The sequence below is a fragment of the Lepisosteus platostomus genome, chromosome 19 (genome assembly GCF_059453375.1).
Source record: "Lepisosteus platostomus isolate fLepPlt1 chromosome 19, fLepPlt1.hap1, whole genome shotgun sequence".
NCBI classification, from domain to species: domain Eukaryota; kingdom Metazoa; phylum Chordata; class Actinopteri; order Semionotiformes; family Lepisosteidae; genus Lepisosteus; species Lepisosteus platostomus.
The window spans coordinates 1675323-1697866 of record NC_142629.1 but is presented as its reverse complement, the minus strand read 5'-3'; the positions used below and the strand labels follow the sequence as shown (position 1 = coordinate 1697866).

At 46.8% G+C, this 22544-nt stretch overlaps 1 protein-coding gene across 3 annotated transcripts; it reads right to left on the bottom strand.

Annotated features, from left to right (window-relative positions):
- Nucleotides 1-1470: 1470 nt before the first annotated feature.
- On the bottom strand, nucleotides 1471-20826 carry nprl3 (NPR3-like, GATOR1 complex subunit). Of its 3 annotated transcripts, none has more exons than XM_088612156.1 (14): nucleotides 20267-20826; nucleotides 19698-19767; nucleotides 17181-17219; nucleotides 15705-15837; nucleotides 14728-14802; nucleotides 12303-12456; nucleotides 11957-12038; nucleotides 11531-11668; nucleotides 10575-10731; nucleotides 8846-8952; nucleotides 6691-6811; nucleotides 4706-4958; nucleotides 3911-4103; nucleotides 1471-3204 (listed from the first exon to the last, which is right to left on the bottom strand). In XM_088612156.1, exons 1-14 carry the CDS (start codon nucleotides 20415-20417, stop codon nucleotides 3039-3041), a joined length of 1839 nt encoding a protein of 612 aa, XP_088468282.1. In that variant the 5' UTR covers nucleotides 20418-20826; the 3' UTR covers nucleotides 1471-3038. The 3 variants fall into 3 exon arrangements, with proteins under 3 accessions (XP_088468282.1, XP_088468280.1, XP_088468281.1); XM_088612154.1 differs by having other exon boundaries at nucleotides 4706-4895; nucleotides 6682-6811; nucleotides 20267-20815; XM_088612155.1 differs by lacking the exon at nucleotides 17181-17219 and having other exon boundaries at nucleotides 4706-4895; nucleotides 6682-6811; nucleotides 20267-20815.
- Nucleotides 20827-22544: the final 1718 nt, after the last annotated feature.

The window sequence follows — 22544 nt, the reverse complement described above, 5'->3', positions numbered from 1 at the left end:
AGACCAAAAATCTGCTCTTTTCTTGTTGAGAAACACTCTGAAGCGAACAAAGCAAGTGAGTCAACAGTTTATGTCTAGGGATGATAGCTTCCCTAGCAAACAGATGTCATCCATTATGTCTGATAAAAAAAAAGCACAGCTTCTCTGTGTTTACCGTGAATGTCAAGAACCGTCTGTATCGCGTTACTGAATTCTGGTAAGGGCTGGTATTTTCTAGGGAATCCGAGATGGAAATAAATGCACGTTTACAGATTGTGACATGGGCTTGTCTCCCAGAGTCCTACGGCTGTGGTTGCTACACCACCCGCCACCCATTCCCCTCCAGGTGTGCATCTCAGAGCACTTAGCACTGAGCCCCTCACCTGCGCTTGTCTGGGACCTCCTTGTCGAAGAGGTTTCTTCTGGCTGTGCCCAGCTGCAGGGCTGCGCATCGTTCTGCTTCCATCGGGAGGCTCTTCCTCCTCATGACAACCCAAGGTGTTAAGGGTGATGGAGCCCTCACGCTGTCTGGTGCAGTCATTACAGCATGCTATACCTTACAGTGCGTTTTCTAGCCTGGGTTACATGACCCTGTTGGGGAATTTCAGTGCCCTTGATGGAACTACTGAAGAGCTACGTGAAAGCAGGACAATTTTATCACAATCGGCAAGCGATACATGTACCACCCAACCCTGAATTAAAAAAAAAAATCAGGTAAATAGAGGAGCACTGCCGTAAAGCAACTACAGCTGTATTATTCAGACTTCAGTGCAAAATGTGTTCTTCCAGCGCAGCCAGTTCTGCAAACAACAGTGCAATTGGGAGGGTGGAGAGCCCCAGGTCTGGCTCTTCACAGCTCCCCTGTAACTTCGCTCTCTCTAATTTAGCCGACAAGGACGCGAACTCGAATCGGCATTCTAGATCCGCAGAATCCTCAGTTCCACTCGGGAATTCCAGTCATCAAGGGTTTTTTTCTGAGTCCCCCCCCAAATAAAAACAGATGGGGTGGCGGGGAGGCGTAGGGGGTAGAAATAAAAACGGAGCTCATTTTAATCTCGACAACTGCAGAACCGCTGAGCTGGCGGAATTGCGATAACTTGTTTTTCTTTTTCCTTTTTTGTTTGGAGTGGGTGGCGGTAAAAAAAAAAAAAAAAAAACACTCTTTGGCCTGGGAGACGAGTGAGGAAAACGGCGAGAATCGGGAGCACCTGTTCCTCAGCATGCCCGCTGCTTTTTGCATTTCACTTGCAAAACTACCTGATAATATGAAGAGTCAATACCCAGTGTGCACAGTTCTCATTTTCCACCTCTTCTGTTTAAAATATGCATGAGCTCAGCCCCGTTTCCTGTACCTTAGCAACACAACAAACAACTGATTCATCATCAGAAGAAGCATTGCAATACACAATACTACACAATGTGTCAGAAACCCAGTGACACAGGCGCGGAAATCGCATGCTACATCTTCCGTAATTAATACCAAAGACAGAATGGTCACAGACTTGTTTTAATACTGTAAACAGCAGATGCATCATCCAGTGTTGCGACACAATTTGAAATTAAATTCCTGCTGTTTCTCAAAGAAGGCTGCTGAATCTCAGAATAACACCACCTACTACCTACAGTACATCATCATTAATCAGAAGTCAATCAGCTGTTCCCAGCTGTAACTGTAACAGGACACGGTTGGTTTTCTAACGGTAACACACAAGTACCTGAAAACTCACATCCGCAAATCAATCTCTGCTCAAGTTTCATTATTACGGCTTGTTCTGGGTTTGGTTAATCTAGTTAAAGCTATTTTACGAGTTTCTGAAATCCATCCGATGAGACTTTGCATTCTTTGTGCTGCAAGACAAATTTCTGTCTTGTAACAGATGTGAGGCCACCGAGCCTCTCAGTGCCCACAGCCCTGAAGTACCAGAGCAGGAGTGTGCAGAAGCCTCTCGTGTGTTTGACATGCTTACCGAGTTATTCTTATTCTTTGTCCACGCTCACTGTGACTTCTGTGGGACATCTGAAGCACTTCATAGCACGATTCTTAAATCACATATTCACCCTAAAGGGCTGCTGAGCACTATATTGCAAAACTTCATACATCAACAGTATTAACGAGGGCATTATTACAGAGGGCATTACAGTGTCTTTGATCTTCTTGGGTGAAAAAGGAATAATCTCACCACAGAGAAAGAGGGTGGAGGGCAGTGTTGTGCACAATGTCCTAAAGGTGACATGGTTAAGTGAAGCAAGGACCTGGTGTCTTTCAGACTGGTTTTCTGTACAGATCAAAAGTCCCTAAAATCATCACCTCATACAGAGTTAATGTTAAGAATGGTAGCTGTTGATTGCAGTAGGAGGTTGGGTTAATGCAGATAATCTGTAATGTGAATTTCATCGACAGGGTTTTGTAGCAACCAGGTTCATCCTGACGTATATTAACTAAGTTAAGCAGCAGTTTAGTTACTGTATTCACAGCAGTGCAGAACATATAAATTGATGTCCTTCATTTTAATTTCCACAGTTGGCCCATCTTTTTTTAAGATCAGTAAGTGCCAGCAGTGGTCTGTCAAGAGTCTATGATGATTGTCCATGAACAGGCCCCTCCTTTGTGAAGAGAGCAAGGCCATGTGGCCTTGTGACGTATCGATTTCTAGATGTTGGCGAGACGAGGACAAAGCCTGCAGGATCTCCTCTTCAGTTTCACCTTTGTGGGTGGAACAGCAAGCCCAGTGCAATCCCATCTCACTCTGGTGCTAGCTGATGGCTATAACTGTGAGGCTGCCTGTCCGCTAGACATCTCTGTCATTTAGGTTCAGTAGCGTTGGTTAACATTCGTTGACCTGAGAAATCTCAGCAGGACACAATTTCCACATCCCTCCAGGAAAGTAGGACTGCCTCTCCCCTGCGCATGTCAGCAATGTCCCCCGTATCATCACCCTTCCAGCCACAGCGCCGCTAGCAGGCTCCAGCATTGGCAGCCAGGGGTCAGCAAAGGGCAGGGATGTGGGCAGGCTGCTGGCATGACATTCGGGGCGCCGGCTGGCAGAGTCATGGCCACCTCAGTCCAGGGGTGACTGGAACAGGGAGATGATGGGGTCCTCGTGGTTGGTGACCACCAGCACGCTGCGGAACTTGTCGAAGAGGGTCTTGAGCTGGGAGCGCCGCATGTTCTCGTTGTACATGATCTCCTCCAGGTGGTGCCGCCCCCGGAAGTAATGCAGCAGCCTGGGGGGGTGGGGGGGACGACATCACAAAATTCATACCGCCGCCGTCCCTCAAACCCAGAACCGCCCCCACCAGCCCCGCGGGCGAGACTCCTTCACCAAGATCTCGATTTCACCCGCTCAACTCTACACCCCCCAAAAATCTCCCGAGGTTTCTCTTGGATATGCGCTTGACATAATAAGATCAGGGTGAAGGAACCAGAAGAGTTAAAGAGCAGTACACACCTTCACCGCTAGTCCTGGAAAAAAACCTGGTGCACCTTTGGCGCTGGCACAGGGTGTAGTGAACGTGCACTCACTGTACAATTTTCCTACAGGCTGCCTATAGCACCCATATGGAATTCCACAGCTGTGTACCACTAAAGTAGACGCTTACAGTTTTCCTACAAGAGGGTTTACGGTTAAGAAACACCAGCGGAGGCTTTGACCACTTTCACTCCAGCAACCCATGAGCCTTTGCTCTCCCAATGTCCTGAACCCCAAGAACGTGCCCCGGAGTCAGGAAGCAGAAACCAAGTGACTAACAAACCCCAGGGAAGCGGCGTCAACCTCTCCAACGCTGGAGGTTCAAGCAGACAGGGCTAGTGCATGAGCGACCTGCACCCCGGGCCGGTGGCCGCGGTGTTGGCAGAGCAGCGAGCGGGCCGGGCGGGTTAGCTCTGCAGCGGCCTGTGCGGTCAGAGGGGGCGGGGGCGGGAGCGGCGCACCTGGCGAACATGCGCAGGTCTTCCGGGCTCTGGGCGGCCGGGATGCTGAGGATGACCTGCCGCTCGTGCTCCGTCAGGCTGGCCAGCAGGGTCTCCGTCATCCTCTTGTTGAGGGGGGAGTCCCCCCCCGGGGCCAGCTCGGCGCTGGAGTTGTCCATGCTGGGGCTCGTCAGGGTCATGTCGTCGCTGCTGGCTGGCGGGGTCGGGGGGGAAGCAAGCGACAGTCAGCTCTGAGAAACCACAGACCTACACTGGGGCGTCCAGAGAGGCCACGTCAAACTACCGCTGCCTGAAACCCGAATGCCAGGATGTCACCTAACCCAAAAAAAGAAAATGGGCGCAGACTTCCACCTCCACACTTGGCTGAGCAGAACAACCGTATCCCCCAGAGTCCCAGAGACGAGCCAGGAGGAGACCGCCAGGGGTGGGAGTTCACAGCAGGTGCCAAATCATTTTGTTTCCCCTTCTGGGCCAAGAGCAGAGCTGCGGTCGAGGACTCGCTTTGACGTCCGACAGCGAGCTTCCCTTGAACCCCGTATCTCCTGCCAGCTGAGCTATGTTCTTCCACATTGTCCTATTACACTAAATCAGCCACCACCTGTTGTTACCTCAATAACGCCACTGGCCGGAAGAGCTTAGCTCACAGGACAAACGGGCTAGATGGACCAACCGGCCTCTGCTCGTTTGGAACCATTCCCAGGTTTCAGAGGGGGGGGGGCACGCGTTTTCACCGGAGCATCGGAGCTCTGAAAACCCCGTGTGGGGGGGGGCGGCGGCGGCGGCAACGTGACGTACTTGGGGAGCCGAAGCTCAGGGCGCTGGGGGTGCTGAGACTGCGCCCCCCCACGCGGGCCGCCAGGGGCAGCTCCTCGTCCCGCGGGCGCTGCTCCTCCTCGCTGGGGGGCACCAGCAGGCAGACGTAGGTGTGCAGCTGGATCAGGAGACGATGCTGCAGCATCCAGATCACCATCTGGATCAGGTTGGCCTGCCACCAGGGGGGGACACAGCACAGGAGAGTCAGAGAGCGAAGGGGCAGCAAGGATTTGACCTTTAACCTTAATGTACGCAAACACCACACGGCTTCACCCCCGTGGCCACCCAGGTGGCCGGGCACGGCTCGCATCTCTCACAGATCTCTCCTGATGTGGGTTTGTCGCGGGCCAATTCAAGTATTCGAGATCGTCAAGAGGAAACTATGTGGAAACGCATTTAGGACTAAGACCAGGAGGTATCTTGAAGCAAAAGGGTTTTGCGCGGCTGAAATGAGCTACCCAGCCATGCTTTCAAAGCCAATCCCCTGGCTTCTTTCAAGAAATGGCGATGTGAGATTCTCAGATCAATTACCTGGCTTCATCAGTAATTCTGACTCAGTCCTGGGAATTAAGCCCTGCAAAGCTGGACACTAAATCCTAATATGTTAGGGGAGTTATATTCTTTATCATACTGCGCTGCTGACTCATAAAAACTTATTACAATCCACCCCAGCAGACCTAGTCTCGCTACAGCACTGCAGATAAATCACCTCTATGCTCTGAACGTTAGCCAAGCAAAAATATAATAGAAAATAAGACAGCAAGGGTCTCATAACTCTTTCTTCTCTTCTTATACAGATGGTGGAGTAGCTCTAAAAATACTTCCCCGTTTTTCTTTTATTTAGGTCAGAGACAGGACTCTTCCAGAAGGCCCACTGGGAGCTGAACACCTCTCAGATCCTTCCCTTCTGCTGGGTATCTACGGGAGGAGCCACCGCTGTGTGCCTTCCGACCCTGAGCCCAAGAGCTACGTCACCATTCTACCACGTCTTGCGCTTTTAGTTCGTCGATGCGGCCTTACCGCCATCGTGAGGGTCGGATGCAGGAAAATGCGAGGAAAGGGAGTAAGTGAAGAATGAGATCAGAACCGCCTTTGAGTTCTCGGCAATACACAGCTGCAGTATCGATAAATGCTTCCCGCTTGTCTCTAACCACTTGCCAGGCCTGTGGTGTACTTGTACAGAAGCCTCGAGCAGCTGCCGAGTCGACGAAGCTGGGGCGAGACATGGCAGGCAAGCCAAGGCCACTCGCTATCAGAGAGCCAGAATGAAAAAGACACCCCTCTCTGGCCTTGGTCTGACAAGCGCAGATCCTGCTTATTAGCTTTGGAAGGCTCTGCTACTCTCACTTCATCTGCTCTTTAATATACAGGCTGGCCCGGGCCGTTTCATTTCACCATATGTGGGTTTTTGTAAAAAAAAAAAAACAAACCAGTTGATGAAATGTTTTCTGATTCACTATTTTTTTTCAAAGGCAGACACTGGCTTCAAGACACATAAAAATGATGTCATTTAGTGCAAACGCTGGACTTTAAGGTGCTTTGTGAGCGGTACTTCAGTACAGGTTTCGCGATTCGTTTCCCTTCTGTCCTACTATACGTGTTCAAGGTGGGTCTGAGCAGTGTTGGCGCAGCAGGAATGCCTGTTTCTCAGCACACCTCTGCAGAGAAGATCCGCAATACTCAGATGGACACAGAACAACACACAAAGGACAAACAAAACGTATCCGGCGTCTCCTAAGGATGCAAAAATACCTAGCACAGACACTGGAAGAAACCTGAAAGCAAGAAGATATTTTGTTTCAAAGCCGTTTTCTAACGCTCTCCGGAGGTGCAAACAATAATCAGGCCTCTTTCACGCCAACTCTTACGGAGATCGGAAATTTGCCACTTTCAGATTCTTATGACATGAGGGTAATTAAAGATCTGGCTTTGCTTTTCCGGTGGGTGCGTATCCTGACCTCCTCCACTGGAGGGTCCAGAGGGTTCCGGAACTCCGACAGGGACACAGGCAGGGAAAACTTGGCCAGCATGGAGGGCAGGTCGTGGCCCGGAAACTGCTGTGCAAAGTGTTCAGCCAACGGGGAGTAGCTAGGAGAGGAAACACAGGGAGCGTTACTACCGTCTGTCTGTCCGGCAGGCCTCTGACACAACACCAGACACGCCACTCACCCGACTGTTTAACACTGACTTGACACTGCAACTTCACTTCACTACAGTGCAGCCAGCACCTGGATGGGAGACCTCCTGGGAAAGCTGAGGCTGCTGCTGGAAGAGGTGTTAGTGTGGCCAACAGGGGGCGCTCACCCTGCTGCCTGTGTGGGTCCTAATGCCGCATTATAGTGATGGGGACACTATACCGTTCACTGGCTACATTTTCCTCTGGCCTTTTCTGATCCTGGCCTCCTAATAATCCCCATCTCTGAACTGGCTCCATCACTCTGCTCTCCTCCCCACTGAGAGCTGGTGTGTGGGGAGCGGACTGGTGCATCATCCAGGTGGGGCTGCACACTGGTGGTGGTGGAGGGGATCCCCATTACCTGTACAGCGCTTTGAGCGGAGTGTCCAGAAAAGCTATATATAAGTGTAAGGATTATTTATATCTATTTATTACTTTGCCATAACTCGACATAAAGAAAGAAAAAAAAGTTATTATTTTAATGGGGGGAATCAGAAAGGCGAGGAAGCGTTCTGAATAAAAACTGATCCGAGACACAAGGAGAAACCCTGACTAACTGGTGCCAGCAGGGGCCCCTGCATGCCTCCCTGCAAGCGGCTGTGGGCAGAGTGGGCGGGAGGGGGGCCAGACCAGTGGCGACAAGGCGAGCACGCTGCCCCGCCCCCTCCCCTCCGCCTGCCCTGTCCTGCGATAGGACAGCCAAGCCACAGGAGGCCAGCGCGGGACACAGCCAGGCCGGCGCAGCAGCTGCCAGCACGCTCCTCTGGCGCTTCGTCCTTCTGTTTGTCTTGAATTAGTTACAGTCGGCACCCGACTCCCTGCTTCCGAGGGGAGCTTTTCTCCTTTCTGCCTCTGCGCACGAACCTCAGTGCTTTTTCCCCTCTGCCTCCATGGGCGCCCAAATCAATGTGCCTTCTAACTAATTCCCTCTTACTGTGGGGTACCAGCCATCCCCAACAACTGTTTTGTTGCTTTGTTTTTTTTCTAAGATAATTAAAATAGCCAAACATGCAAACAGAGACAATAAAGAAAAGGCTTAGAAAGAAGGGGAAAACACTGTCAGTGAATAATCAACATCCTCCAATCCATCCTGCCAGAGGAAAAAAAAATCAATTCTCCTTCTCTGCTGTAACAGAACCGACTCAAGAACAGTACTTTACTTCACCTCTGTTTGCCATTAAATTCAGCTGGGGGAGAGAAGCTCCGCTGACCGAGGCAGCTGGAAAACCTCTGGCTTTGTGCTCTGTCTCGGAGGGGGGAGTGTGTTCACAGCTGATCCTGCCCGAGCTAATAAAAGGTCTGGCTGAGCAAGGAATTCATTACCTCCCAGGAGGGATGGGCGGCTCACTTTGATGCTTCAGCTCCAATACAATACCTTGGACACATTTACTCAGTCCGCAAAAAAGCCTGTCTTGGTGCAGGAACACACGGGTATAGAAAGCCATGGGGGCCTGACTCTGCAATCTGATTTGGTTCATCTGCAGAAGACTGTTTATTCCCCTACGGCTCATCGAGAGCGTGCCAGTAAATGAGCAAGGGAAGTTGGGCTGGAGAACCTCCTGACAGCTGGACAACATCTCTCCCACTGCGATGAAAGAAACCTACAGCGTTACTGTACACTGTAGAGGCTTTCTAATAACGGCTTAATAAGTTTGCACACATGCTTAACTGTGTACGTCTATGTAAAACCCTAATTATTTCGGCAGCAAAGCTTTTCTAACAATGAAACAGACGGCACAAAGCTGCCCTTTGCATACGTGCACTTAGGACCCACCCTGAGCACAGGGTGTAAACAGTAAACCGTGCCACAGGACAGCCCAGCCATGGGACTAAGACATGCATCTTTCAGCACACCGGAGATGTCCACCGGGTGAGAACCACAAGGGCGTTTGGCAGGGAAAGGAAAAGTTAATCTTTTTTTTTTTTTTGACGCAAACAAGACTTACAGACAAATGTTGGCATGAGGGGAGAGCATGTATACGTTGTTCTCGCACAGGGGGTAGATGATGATGGCCTTGCCCCAGTACACCAGGTGTGCTGCAAGCTGAAACACCTGCAAGAGAGCAGAGAGGAGGACACTGCAGATGTGTAACAAGACACTTCCTGCCAGACTCCATTATTTCCACTGCAGTGGAGGACGCCTTTTCAATGCTAGGACTCGCCAGTCCCACATGTGGGGTGACCAAAAAGGTTTGGAAAGAACCCCAATCCCCCAGGCCCTCTCCCTTGAGCCGATCATCCCACCCACCAGTCGGGACTCAAATCTGAAACAGGCTTCACTTTGTTAAATCTAGTTTCTATAGAACAGCCCCCTTTCCTGCTCCAGGACACTCTGTGGTGGCTGGTGTGTATCCTGTTGGTCCCAGATGTTGGCGTGAATAATGCACATTTTTCTGTTTTTCCTGTATGACACAGATTCTTATTTCAAAAAGAGAAGAACTTTTGGTGTGACTGGTTAAGAGGAGGGAGAGAAGAAGAAAAATAGATAGATAGTACTTTATTAATCCCGTAGGGAAATTGATGTAAAGAAGACCAGGACACAGGGGGGCAAAGCTGGACAAAGAGCTGCTTTTAAAAATAAATCCCCACCAGCTAAGTTCCACAGATGACAGTGAAGTGTCTGAACCCAGTGCAAAAACAATTGCCTTACTCACCAAGAGAAAAGGGCATTTCTAGTTCAATGTGCTGTATATCTGCACCCCTGATGTTTAAATGCTAGGAATACAATTTGTAACACATGCAGGAAGATGACGTTATTGTTTGCACTATTCCAATTAGTTTTCCTGTGCCATATATAAATTAGTTCAAAGGAAAATTAAGAAATAAAACCAAAATGATACCGTAGAATAGTTTAAGTGCAGTACTTAGTTTCTCCACGAGGTGTCAGTGTTACCCAACCTAAACCAGCCTTACTACAGAAGTGATAATCGCCACTAAAATCCAGTTTACAAGTGGGAGTCTTATTCAGTACACATATCAAAAGATCTCAATTTTTTTTTTAATGATTATAAAAGCAAAGGTGCTCTACTACAATTCAAAAATTGGCAAGTCGGGAGATTTAGTCCCCGGGATAAACTAGGAAGTTTAATTAAAGCTTAAAACTACGTCTGCAGAGTTGAAAAAAGAAGGCAAGATCTAAAAAAACGCCACGTGCACTCTCTCCAGAAAGCCACACAGAACTGCAGTTAAAGTATCTCTGCAAGTGTAACTGCTGTGAGCAGGTCTCACCCTTTTCACCATCCAAAATGAGCAGCGAGTTTCCCTTTTTACAGGAAAATACGCAGAGAACAGGAAGCACATCTTTACCCCGAGGGTGGCTGGAGTCTGGAACAAGCCACCCAGCTGTGCTGCTGAAGCCGAGACCCGTGATTATTTACGTACATGTCTGGTTGGGATCCTTCTATCGATCCGCTTCAGTATTATTCACCAATGAAAGGGCTGGAAGGGCGGAATGGTCTCTCCTGTGTGCATCTGTGCTTTTGTTCCGTTCATTTTACAGCCCTCTCAGAACTGGTGTCCTTAGGGACCCAGGGTTTTCTGCACGGATCAGCTCCCCCTTCTCGAGCCTCTGGGAAGAGCAGGGAAGGGACCACAGCAGCGCTGTGTGTGTGTGTGCGTGTGGTGTGTGTGTGTGTGTGTGTGCGTGCGCATACATGTGCGTCCGTGCAGGTGTACCTGCAGCAGAGCCAGGTCCGCGTCCTGAGCCAGCTGCTGCAGGTTCTTGACCGCGGAGCAGGTCTTGATGACGCGCACCAGGGCGGGGGAGCAGTCCAGGGGCAGCTGGCTCAGCAGGGCCCTCTCGCTGTCCAGCAGCAGCAGCGCATGGTAGGGGCTGCAGGGACACACAGGGTCACCTGCAGCTCGCACTCCCAACAGACACTGAACTCTCAAATAAGTCATGTAGGAACAGATATACTGGGGGAGGACTGTGGCCCTGCAAGGCTTAAAACAGTTACTTTTACCCAAGAGCCTGATCTTTCCACTTCCCTGGAGACCTTGGTGAAGAGCTAGTAACTAGGTGACAAACAACAGCAGACCCATAGCCAGGGATGAGAGCTGTGCTACACTAAGTCAATTTCTGGGCCTCGGGGTCTCCTTTTTAAGTGCTATTCATTTTGTTCTTAAGCACTTTGGTGTTCCTTCATTTTTTTTACGCTGTGGTTTCATTTAATATAGAATCTGTAATGATAAAATGTGCAAACAGGGGAGCCTCCTTGTAACGTTATAGACCTGTGCTCAATGAAGCTACAGTGACAAAGAATAATTTACTATAATTTGTTTGCTTATGATTGAGAAGGGGTTCCAAACAGTGGGAAAAAAAGTAGGTCTTCTGACCACTAGGGGGCAGTGAAACCTCATCGGTTGCCAGCGCAAGTTTATCTACTGTAAACCTAAAGGCTAAAGGCTGATTAAGCATGTGCAGGAGAGAAGGGAACAGTTTCTTTCAAGACCCTATGTCCTGAGAATCCCAAGACACTTATGCTTTTCATCAGGCACACCTCACCCAGCCAGTCATATCCTTACAATATGAATGAATATCTTATATTGGGTACATGCTGCCCTTATTCAGTTGAAGGACAGCCAAGACAGCACTGAAACTAAAGGGGAGGGTAAAGTTTCCATAGGCTCACCGGATAGCCTTCAGACTTCGCTCCAGGGCCTCAGGGGGAATGTGGTTGCCCCCCACTCTGTGGATCTTGTGAGGCAGGCAGAAACTCACCTCCAGCCAGTTGTTGATGTGCAGTCGAACTGCTCCGGTGGTACAGAGACTGCAAGACACCAGCAAACACCTTGCATTCGTTTCCGATTCTCCTGCAGCTGCTTGCCAGTGTCATAAACAGTCCTAGAAATAATCTTTCGCATGAGTCTAGTATGTTTCACACACACGTTAACAACACTACACACGCCTCCCGTCTTTTATGGGCAAGGAGACTGCTGTTTCAGTGCAAGGACGCCAAAAGTGTAATGAATTATAAAGCAGGTTTGTGTGTGAGCTGGATGTGTTACTTCAACTGGTACCAATTTCACCCTTTAAACCAGTTGAAAAGGCTACCCACCTGTCATAAGCCTCCTTTAAGTCTTGGGCCAGCTTGCATTTGGGCAGGATCTGCCAGAAGGGGGACTGCAGGCCTCCATCCGCTACACACAATGGGATACATGAAGGGAGAATGCAGATGAAGAGGAAGACGAGGCAGTGGCCATACAGTGACAGGGCATGGACAGACGGCGCTCTTTCCTCCTCTCGGCTCTTGAACAGGCTGAAGTGCGAGAGAATCAGAAACCCAGCCGGGCTGAAAGAAACATCGCCCCCCCCCCACCGCGAGTTCCGCGCGCGCGGGTCACAGCAGCCCCGCCATCGCTCGGCTCGGCACGGGGGGGAGGGGGAGCACGGGGCGCACTCACCCTCCGCCATGGCGGTGGCCTCGTCCTGCAGGGCCAGCATCAGCTTGGCCTCCCGGGTGAGGTACTGGCAGCGCCGCTCCTCGTGCTGCAGTGCGATGGCCACGCGGCGCGACAGGTTGTGCATGCAGCTGATCACCGAGGGGTCGGCGTTGGCCTGCGGGGAGACAGCGGGGGCTCAGCGCTCCACCTTTTCCCTGGACTTCGCAACGTGCAGCTTAACACTCAGCATAGCTGTGGCCACCATCCCCAACACCCAGCCCACAGCTATGCTGACATCCGTCCCTGGCAGGGCTAACAACGGTGCAAGACCACTGTGGAAGCCACTCAGCTTTTTAAATGGTAACGCTGAACGTACAGTGCTCAGTGTGTGCTGCTTTAAAGTTACATCGCTACAGTGAAGGATAGTTTTTCCCGAGACTCCAAAACTCAAATTACAAGGAAGAGAACCTGCACCTAACTCACTGCAATTGGAGACTTTCTTATTCATTGCCTACAGAGTCAGCTGAATTCCAGTTCCTATTTCCTTCAGCCGGCTGGAGGACCAGCTCAGGAGACAAGTGCAGAAAGCTGTACAACCCTCTGGTCTGAAGAGAAACGTAAATGGCAAGACGTCACACAGAATCCCGCGTCAGCTTTAAGTATAAACAGAAAGCTCCAATTTAAGAAAGGAATTAAACACTTTGCACATAACATATACTTATGACTACTGTGGTGAGTATTTGCACAAACATAGCAAAAATATAAGGGGCTTGTATCGCAGAATCCAAATTAAATATGGATTCCCTTGTAAAGTGGAATCAAAATGTTATTAAAAACTAGAGATAAGTTTGCAGAATTTACAATAACACAAATTTCTAGATGCCTGTGTTCATTTTTAAACAGCATTACCTTTATGAATAATTGCACTGAATTAAGGTCATGTCATGCTGGGCAGCTTATGGGCGGTGGTGAACTCCTGTTTTTTTGCTGACTACACCTTGTGAAGATAAACCTAACAGACACTGAGGCAGATAGGCACCCCTGTCTTATAAACTGTGACTCAGCACTTTGTGAAAATGAGTCCTTTTGCTGAGTCACTTAAAAAGACATCATAGCCTAGGGCAGGGCAGGCTGCAGAGGCTGATTACCATGATGTGCAGCCTGCGCGCCTGCCCAGCCCAGTGCATGCACAGGAGAGATGACCTGTCCCATTGCTTATCACAGCAGGCGGGAGCTGCCCCCTCCCTGTTCCATGCCCTGACCCTGCACGCTGACGACTGGGCGGGGGGGGCACCTAGTCTCTCGCTGTCTGCTAAAAGTCCCCTTCCATAAAGTCATTTCCTTCATTCCCAATGCAAAAAAACCCCCCAAAAAACTCAATGATCTTAGGCATAAATCTATAAAAACAAGCATCTGCAAATATAATTTCTTCAGTTGCTTTTCATTTTGGTGTTAGAAAGGACAGGTACATTTTGTTTTATAATAGCATGCTTGCTTAGGTCAGGTGTCAAGTCCTTTATTTCCTTGACTTGCCATTTATACTGGTCCAGTCATCCAGCAATCAGAATGCCAGCAAGTGTCGTCTGTGTCGAAGAGGCCCAACATTAGATGTGTTATAGACAGCAGACATCTTCATGCCACAACCGTCATACAGAAAAACAATTTTAAAATACAGCTGTATTATTAAAATACCCAGTTCTTTTAAATAACAATAAAAAATCCCTCTTACATCTGAACTGCATTAAGAGGAAGCAAAAGAAAGGAAACAAGAAACACTGAGAAAAGACAAACAAACACCTTTCTAAAATACAGTAAAAGCACACAAATCGTACGGATTAAAGACCACAAAAAAAACAGTTTGTGCAGCAATGTGCAAGTGTCTTTAAACATGTGGGCCGCTCATTCTTTAGGGCAAGCTATCATACAGCGTGTTCCAGGCTGGGCTCACTCTTCGGGTGCTCATTCCCGAACCGTTCCAGCTCCAGTTCCCTGCCAAGCACAAGCTCGGCTGGAAAAGGACTCAACAAAGTACAGAGGTGGAGTGGGAACAGAGAAAGGACGTCTTGGGGCGCCATACTATAAAAACGGGAACTGTCAACGGGACAGGAGCTCGTGCCCTGGGATGTATAGATGGGCAGAGCGGTGGCACTGTGGCTAAGGACCTGCGCCTGTGGCTGGAAGGTTGCCGGTTCAAATCCCACGGCCAGCAGAGGAATCCTACTCCGTTGGGCCCCTGAGCAAGGCCCTTCACCCCAGCTGCTCCAGGGGCGCCGTATAAATGGCTGACCCTGCGCTCTGACCCCCAGCTTCTCTCCCTGTCTGTGTGTCTCATGGAGACATGAGAGCAAGCTGGGGTCAGCGAAAAGAAAAAGTCCTAAAGCAAGAAATTGTAAAGGGCCAATAAAGTGATCTTATCCCATCTTAGAGAATTAAACGCATTTCCTACCCGCAGAGCAAAGACGACATTGAAGAGAATCATAGTGGGAATCTCCCTCTTGGGCGAAGGGTCCGTTTTCGACACCTGGACAGAGAAGAAAACACACAGGCTGATCTGCAGAGTCACAATACAAACATGGGGAAACGTACACGGCTAGCATTCCTCACAACTGTGAATCAACCACTGTTAAATGCTACAAGCTGCTCTTTAGAACACAGTCTAATACTTTACACAAAAACAAGTGTTGCACTTGAAATTAAAAATTCAAGTGAATGTTATTTTGGGGCACATCATGTTCAAGCTATGGACTATACAGTGACAATGAGCAGCAGAAAATAGCAGTTCATATTAATTAAAAAACAAACATGATTGTATTATTCATTAACTGCCTAAAATACGAGTAACCTAAATGTTCCTCCGGAAGGGGGAAGAAATCAATAGAAAAATAAAAAATAAACTTGAAGCACAAAGCCACACACCGTGGTCATCAAGTATGTGAAAAACAAGGTACTACAGCATCCAGAAGCAAGTAATTACAGACTTGCAGTTCTGTTCGGTATCTATCCAGCCCCTGTGGATTGATTCACTTTGGGAATGTGGTTTCAAGGAAGACTGTAGAGAACAACAGTCCTGTGGGTGCATAGCTAGAAACACCACCACAGGAAAAAAATGCAGAGATCTGTCTCTGCCCACCATACAGTCTGGCTTGTGTGCTTGGATTGGGAACGATAATCTTACAGTTAACCACTGAGAAGACAAAAGAAACGCCACCACTAGGTGGAGCTACAGACCTTTGCACAGAAAAGAGCAACAGACCCCACAATACAAAGGATGTTGGGAGCACTGAAGTGCAGGCTATGGCAACTGCCCTGGTTATTATGCAATTGAAAGCTTTCGGATAACAATCACATTCGTGTGTGAGCGACAAGCGACAAGGCACTGAGCAGCAGTGCTGGCACTAGGGCCCTGGGGACAGAGAGCCTCACCTGGAGAGTGTGGGTGTGCTGGAGGAGAGTGGGGTGCCCCACGAAGCGCACGTTGTCAATTTTCAGCTCAAACTTCTTCCCGCACATGTCGGACTTGGTGGCCAGGATTGTGGCCAGGATGATGTCGGAAAACCTTTCGGGGGGAAACAGGATGAGGCAGGGAAGCCGTAAGGCTATAAATCCAGGGAAAGGGGGGGGGGGGGGGGACAGCGGGATTGAGGAGGGAAACATTTTATTCTGGACCTTCAAATTAAGCACTTCGTCTCCGTTTTGCAGAAAGGTTAGAACTGAATTGCATTCCGATCATTTTCATACGACAGGCGTTGGAATGGATGTGTTCTCAAGGAGAAGATGGTGTCAGAGGCAGGTGTGCCGAAGAAGGAAAGCGTCAGGCACGTGTCTGTTTGGATAGCGCATGCTGCAGACTTCAATTAGAAACACAATGACACAGGGAATCAGCACACCCGTGATCAACAGTGTGAGAAGCCATTGGCCTCCTGACACCTTCACCGCGATTTTGAAAGCGTTTGTTCTCTGTGGGGGGGGGGAAAGAATGAGGAAAGAAAAGTGTCTGTATGCAGGAGCACTGACAAAACACAAGAACAAAATCAACATCTGTAACGTGCAGGGCAGTCCTGATCACCGTCCTCGGTGGTGTTATCAATGTACAGACAGCTGTTTCACAGACAGACGTTGGTGTCCCACTGCAGGACTTCATCAATTAGCTCAAGTGACTGATTAGCAATTTCTCATTTACACTGACGAATCAAAACTAGTCAGGAAGCTGGGCACCAACAGCAGAACTGATGGCGTGTTGTGACTTACAAAGTAAATGATTACAATTTACTGCCAATATGCGATTAAACACGCAGCTGTGCTTTTAAAACACTCAATACTGTCAAGCTACAGTGTTAAAGTATATGCCATGTGTAATAATGTAAAGTTTAAAGCCAAGTTGCTTGAGTAAATAGTGAAAACCACTGCTCAGCAACATGTGTTTTTGCTTTGCAGCATTATCACACTAAAGTGCGGTACTTTCTGTGTTCTGTGGGGTTGGAGAGGGGAGCTGTATCAGCCTGTGTTGGCTGCAAAGGAACATGTAGAGGTTAGCTCCACAGCCTAAACGTTTGCTCTCCCTACTTTTCAGAGCTGAATTAGCCATTACTCGTTCTTCTGTGTTCTGTTTTTGACATCAGACGTCTCCTCCTCGGTGGCAAAACACTTACAGTTTGTCTGCTCAACCCTCTCACCTGCAACTGCATAGAGACACGGAGTAACGGCATTATCACCACTGACACTGACACCTGCTGTGTTCAAATCCAATCATTTCACACCAGCAAATCAGATCGAGCATATTTCTACCTACAGTACACTGTCAATGGATGTATATGCATACAGACACAACAGTTAGGGAAAGTAAAAGGTTACAGGGGTGTTCTAGACAGAGGAGAGTGGTTTAGAAGTATTAAGTCTTACCCTGCTACCAACTGTTCATCAGTTAGTGGAGTTTGCTCTCTGAAATGGGAATAGGCATAAAAACCAAAAAGCAAGAGGCAAACAAAAAAGAAAGAAAATGCAGCAAACAATCTAAACACAGTGAACGACAGGATAATAAAAAAAAACAAAATCAGCATTACAATGACATAAGAATGACTTAAAAGCAACCAGAGCATGGAGACAGCTCCTTTTAAAAACATATTAAAAAAACCATACTGCATCGATGACAACTGTAAAGGCTCGTGCCACATGAAGGGCTGGCGAATGTGATTTTGGAACTTTTCTCTTTGATTTGCTAATGGCGTGAAATCTGTCCGTCCTGTAATTTCAGCTGCTGTTAACAGCTCAAACACTGGGAAAAGGCAGGTGTGGAGGTAACCAAGGTGACGGGTGCCGAGCAGACTGCTGGGAAGGCCAGAGGAGCTCAGCCCACCAGAGGCAGGTGTCAAGGAAGCTGCCAGAGGAACAGGCTGTACAGACAGGCAGCAGGACTGAGCCTCTACCCTCACAGGACAAGTGAAGGGGAATCTCCACAGAAGCCAGTCTTCAACATTTCCAAGGGGGATATTCACAGAATGTTTGAAGAGTCCTTTGCTTAAGCACACACTCCTCTATGGAAGTGTAACTGCTGTTTTCCGAGGAGACAGGAGCTAAATTAGAGTCTGTCAACCTTTATTGTGTGCACCAAATCAAAACAATGGACTGTTGTCTCCCCTCTGAGGACACGTTAATGAAACAAACGGGACAGATAACACAAATAGTAACTGGGGAAAAAAGGAATGGTGTGCAAAATGGCAGTTTTTAAGTCACTCTTAAATAAAAACACAAAAATTAAACACCAAAACCAGACAAACATCTCTCATTGCAATATAAGCAGAAAGCTTAAAAGGTAAATATATGTATTGCTTGGATATACATATATTTGGTGTATTTCATGGCAAATGTTTAAACCGCTGAGCACTGAAAAAAGTTTAAAACAAAGAAAGTGTCTGATGGAATCAATACATATTTGAATTGAAACAACAGCTACTCAATCTAAAAGATGTGCCGAAGTTTGGCCAAACATCAATATACCAGCTTCATAGTTCACAATCTTGTCAAGTTTGTTATAATGTCATTTTATCAAAATGCTGAAATGCTGCCCTTCAGCCCAGACTAAACTGGGCTCTCGTGACAGATGTGACAGTATTCCTGAACTGAGAGTAGTGCTGGGCAGGAGCAGCCTGTGTTGGCACACAAAGACACACGCAGCGCAGCACAGACACAGACCAGACCGTCCGTTCCAGGCTCTAAAACCGTCACCTGCATCTACTCCCAGCTCAGAGGGATCGTAAAAAAAGTGTTTTTTTATCCACTACAAAGCAATGGGTTTGAAATTCAAGACTGGAGCCCAGCTTATGGTTTAGATTTCATCTATCCATCCTTCCATCTTCTGTTTTACCAGTAGAGGGTGGCGGAGCAGCCACAGCCTATCCCAGCAAGCACCAGGCCCGAGGCTGTCCACACTGCAGGCCGAGATTTAATACAGAGCAGGAAACAGAGGTATCACGAGATACCTCGAGAGAGGCACCGTGAAGCAGCTCAGTTCTTGCAACAGGCGCCAGACCACTAACCTTCAACTAGAAAAACCTGAGATGAAATATCCTGTGGTGCCTCGGTGAAATAAAAAAAAATAACTTGGCACTACTCATTTTTTTTAAGTGGGTACGGCTTCAGAGAAAAAAAAACTCCCTGCAAAAAAAATGCTCAGAGGCCTCTTCAAAAAAGAAGGCAGCCTTGCAAATCTCGCGCAAACCTGTTTCACGCAGGAGAACCAGCAGTTACAACAGGGTGGAGCCATGCTCTTTCCGTGGGCATTCTGCCCAACTTATTCACAGGTTATGAATTTGGCAGCTCATTCGCAAATGGAAACATTAGAGGCTAAATTACATTTTAATATTGCGTTTACTGTACGAAAGGAAATTACAGAGTGAAACATCCGGAGGTGCAGTGAATTGATCCCCATTTGATCAGTGTGATAGGTAACAAAACTACTGCTATCCTGCTGAGTGAGGCTGTCATTGGGCTGAAGCCATTGCAATCATTTTTTTTTTCCTAGAATGGATGTGTTAATGTTCTATGTACCATTCTTCTGGAAAAAAGAAGGGCTCTTATTTCCCACATCTTACACAGATCATAAGTTTAAAAGCATATGTTTTAAGGGTGCTTTTGACACCTCTGAAAGCCAGAATGAAATATACACAGCAACTCTTCAGCTAAATCTGGGACAACTGGAGTATGATCAAGTTCATTACAGCCCTAATAAGGATATTCAGTACATTCTGACATGTTACCTGTTCTGTATCTCATGTAATCTATCTTTTTCACAATTGTATTTTGGAATTTCAGTGACTGTTTGGCCACTGTTTAACAAATAAATAAAGCTGTGTGTTTATTCAGAAACGAATCATGTCTGACATCATTGTGACACTCATGAACAGTGCTTGCTTGCAGTACCTTGAATCTCCATCCTGGTCTTCAGGGAGGTCAGCCACAGTGTTCAGAGCATATGGGTTTCGCTGCTTATCTTAAAGGGATAAAGATAAGACAGTGTTAAAACTGAATAATTCCAATAACCCCCAACTGTAAAATGTCTTGGAGGGTTATGCAGTAGATGTAGTGGGGTCTGCTGCCTCTCAACTCTTGCAGTCCAGGGCCCAGAGACACGTCCCCGTGCGTGCCGGGTGAGGGGTAGGTGTCCAAGCAGGGTGCTTCTGGGATAGACTCCAGATTGCTGTGACTCTTGCCAGCACAAAGCAGCTCTCCGATGATGTACTGTAACTAGCTTGGCAGCTCAAACACAAAACAAGCGTTTGTGTCTTCTGGATTGAATGAATAGCAACATGGATCACTTATCAGACTGCTACTCTGCTTCACTGTGACTTCAGCCACCAACATTACTTTCATTTACGGTCCCTTCACTCCTGTTCATACTAGCTGTGCTCACAAGGTATCTTGATCAACACCTTCTGGAGCATGACTGTGATCATTATATTGCAGGGCAGTTGCCAGCAAAGCTCACTTACTTGTTTGAGAAGATCTGCTCTCCGCGGCTTTTTGAAAGGGGTATCGGAACAGGAGTTTATTGCCCCGACTGCCAGAGCTCACCAGTATGACACTGATGGGGCTGGTCTTCTCGCTGCTTTTGGCCAGCGTCGTTTCCGACTGCGTGTACATGCTGTAATCTTCTTCAATTCGTTAATCCGCCGACGCAGTTTAAAGAAAGGAAATCTCGTATAAAAACCTGTCGTTCCTCCCACAAGCAGAGACCGCTTGTGACCATTTCTTCCGGCTTTCGTTTTCACTGGACTAAATACCTGCTGCACATTATCAACGCTAAAAAATAAGAAAGCGAGGAAAATAATCATAAACACTGAGAGTGCAAATCAAATTCTCGCGGATTCAAATGTTCTGTACTTATCATTTAACTTGTCATCATCACTCTATTAAAAAAAGGGTCTAACTACAGTCCCAATTGTTTTAGTTACGTACATAATTTATTTACAATTTACACCTTACAAAAAGCCTGGCAGCCTCCACTTATTTTGTGTAACATTGATAAGGAACCGGCTGTATACAAAGCTCCTGCGTATAAATGGTTCCGTTTGAAAATGTTTTATAATAAAGGAACCTACGAACCTAAGAAAATTTACACATGATGATTCTGTCGATCTGTATTTTCCTCCAAGCACCAGTAACTATTTAAATGGATGCCAGGGCATTGCTTGTATAAAACTCTTTTCTAAAAGCATCTTCTTATTTTCAGTTTCAAACGCAATTCCTCTCAATTTCAACGGTTTCCAAGTGACCTTGTTTGACTTTGTATACTGAAGCAGCCAGTTTAGGGTTTTCACCTGGCAATATCATTTCCCGGACACATTCAACACAAAAGATGTTTTGAAAATTGCCCCGAAAGTGAGTTAATATGTTAATTGAAATCGTATTTTTAATACATTCATATTGTTGCTAATTTGCCATGTGAGAGTTGACATGAGTCTTACATGATTTTTTAAAGAATATAAAAAAAACATCTTTAATATTGTTTTAGTTTCCAAAGAAAAATGACCAGGCACATTTGACACGTATAGGAATGCCCTTCACTTATATGCTAAAGGATATAAATCTTTATCGTCTTGATCAGAGAAAACTATCAGGGGATCAGAACAACATATTTCCAATCTTGATGGAATGGACAAAGAACATAGGTTGACACTAAGCCAAAGTACAGTGGAAACTGAGAATAGGAAGCACTTCTTTACACAAAGTGTTGTAGGAGGCAGGAACGGCTGGCACTTTGTTGTAGTCAATACTCTGGTTTTCTCAAGAAATGACTAGAGGGCATTTTCAGATCAATCATCTTCTAGCAATTAGACTATGTTGAATGGCTTGTTGTCATTTGTAGCCTTTCTTTAAGTCTTGTGCTTTGTGCAATTGGCCAGATGAATGTAGTTCTTACAATGACAAAAATCCCTTGCAGGTTTATTGTAAAAAGACACATATTGTCCATTATAGATTTTGGAATTAAATAGCAGAAAGTGCTCCATTTCGTCCTTAATCTAATCCTTAATCCAGTGTGATTACACCGCATCCTATACAAATCTGCAAAACTGTGGGCACTTCAATAGTCTTCTGAAACCCTTTTCTTGTGAATTCAGTATATAGTGTTAGACAGCCTTTTATTATTTCACATAGTGTCACGAGTTAAGCAAATACAAAATAAACCTTTAGAATAGGTCTAGAGAGCCCACTGTTATATAAATGTTTATTCTTTTTAAGCCTAAATAGCTCTACCTACCTCATGAAGAATTTAATGCCTGAAGTTGTTGCTTACACAAAAATATTATATTAGCTCTTTATGAATGGCACTTCATAAACTTTAACTGTCTTCAAATCCTTTTAGCTCCTCAGACTGACCTCCTTTATTCTAGCCTGGGGGTGACTTAATATACATTTCCCTGTAGTTGTGATCATAGAGTTTGTCATGAATTGACGGCATAATATTTACACTTCTATTCACGTTCCATATGGTTTATAGGTTATTTTATTTTTAACGAATATATCGAATAATGCTGCAAGTAATCGACCTTCAGAAAAATCAGATATGTGTCTTACTAAGAAATTTATTAGGTCGACTTCTCAAGCTAAAATAATACCCCTTAGACGCTTGACCAAAACTGGGAATCGAGGTTCAAAAGAGATCGTTAATATTACTACTATTCCAAGCGAGGACAACAATGCTTCGGCCACTAAATAAGTACGTAATGCTTTTCTTACAAGAGCAATTTTAACACGACTTAATAGTTG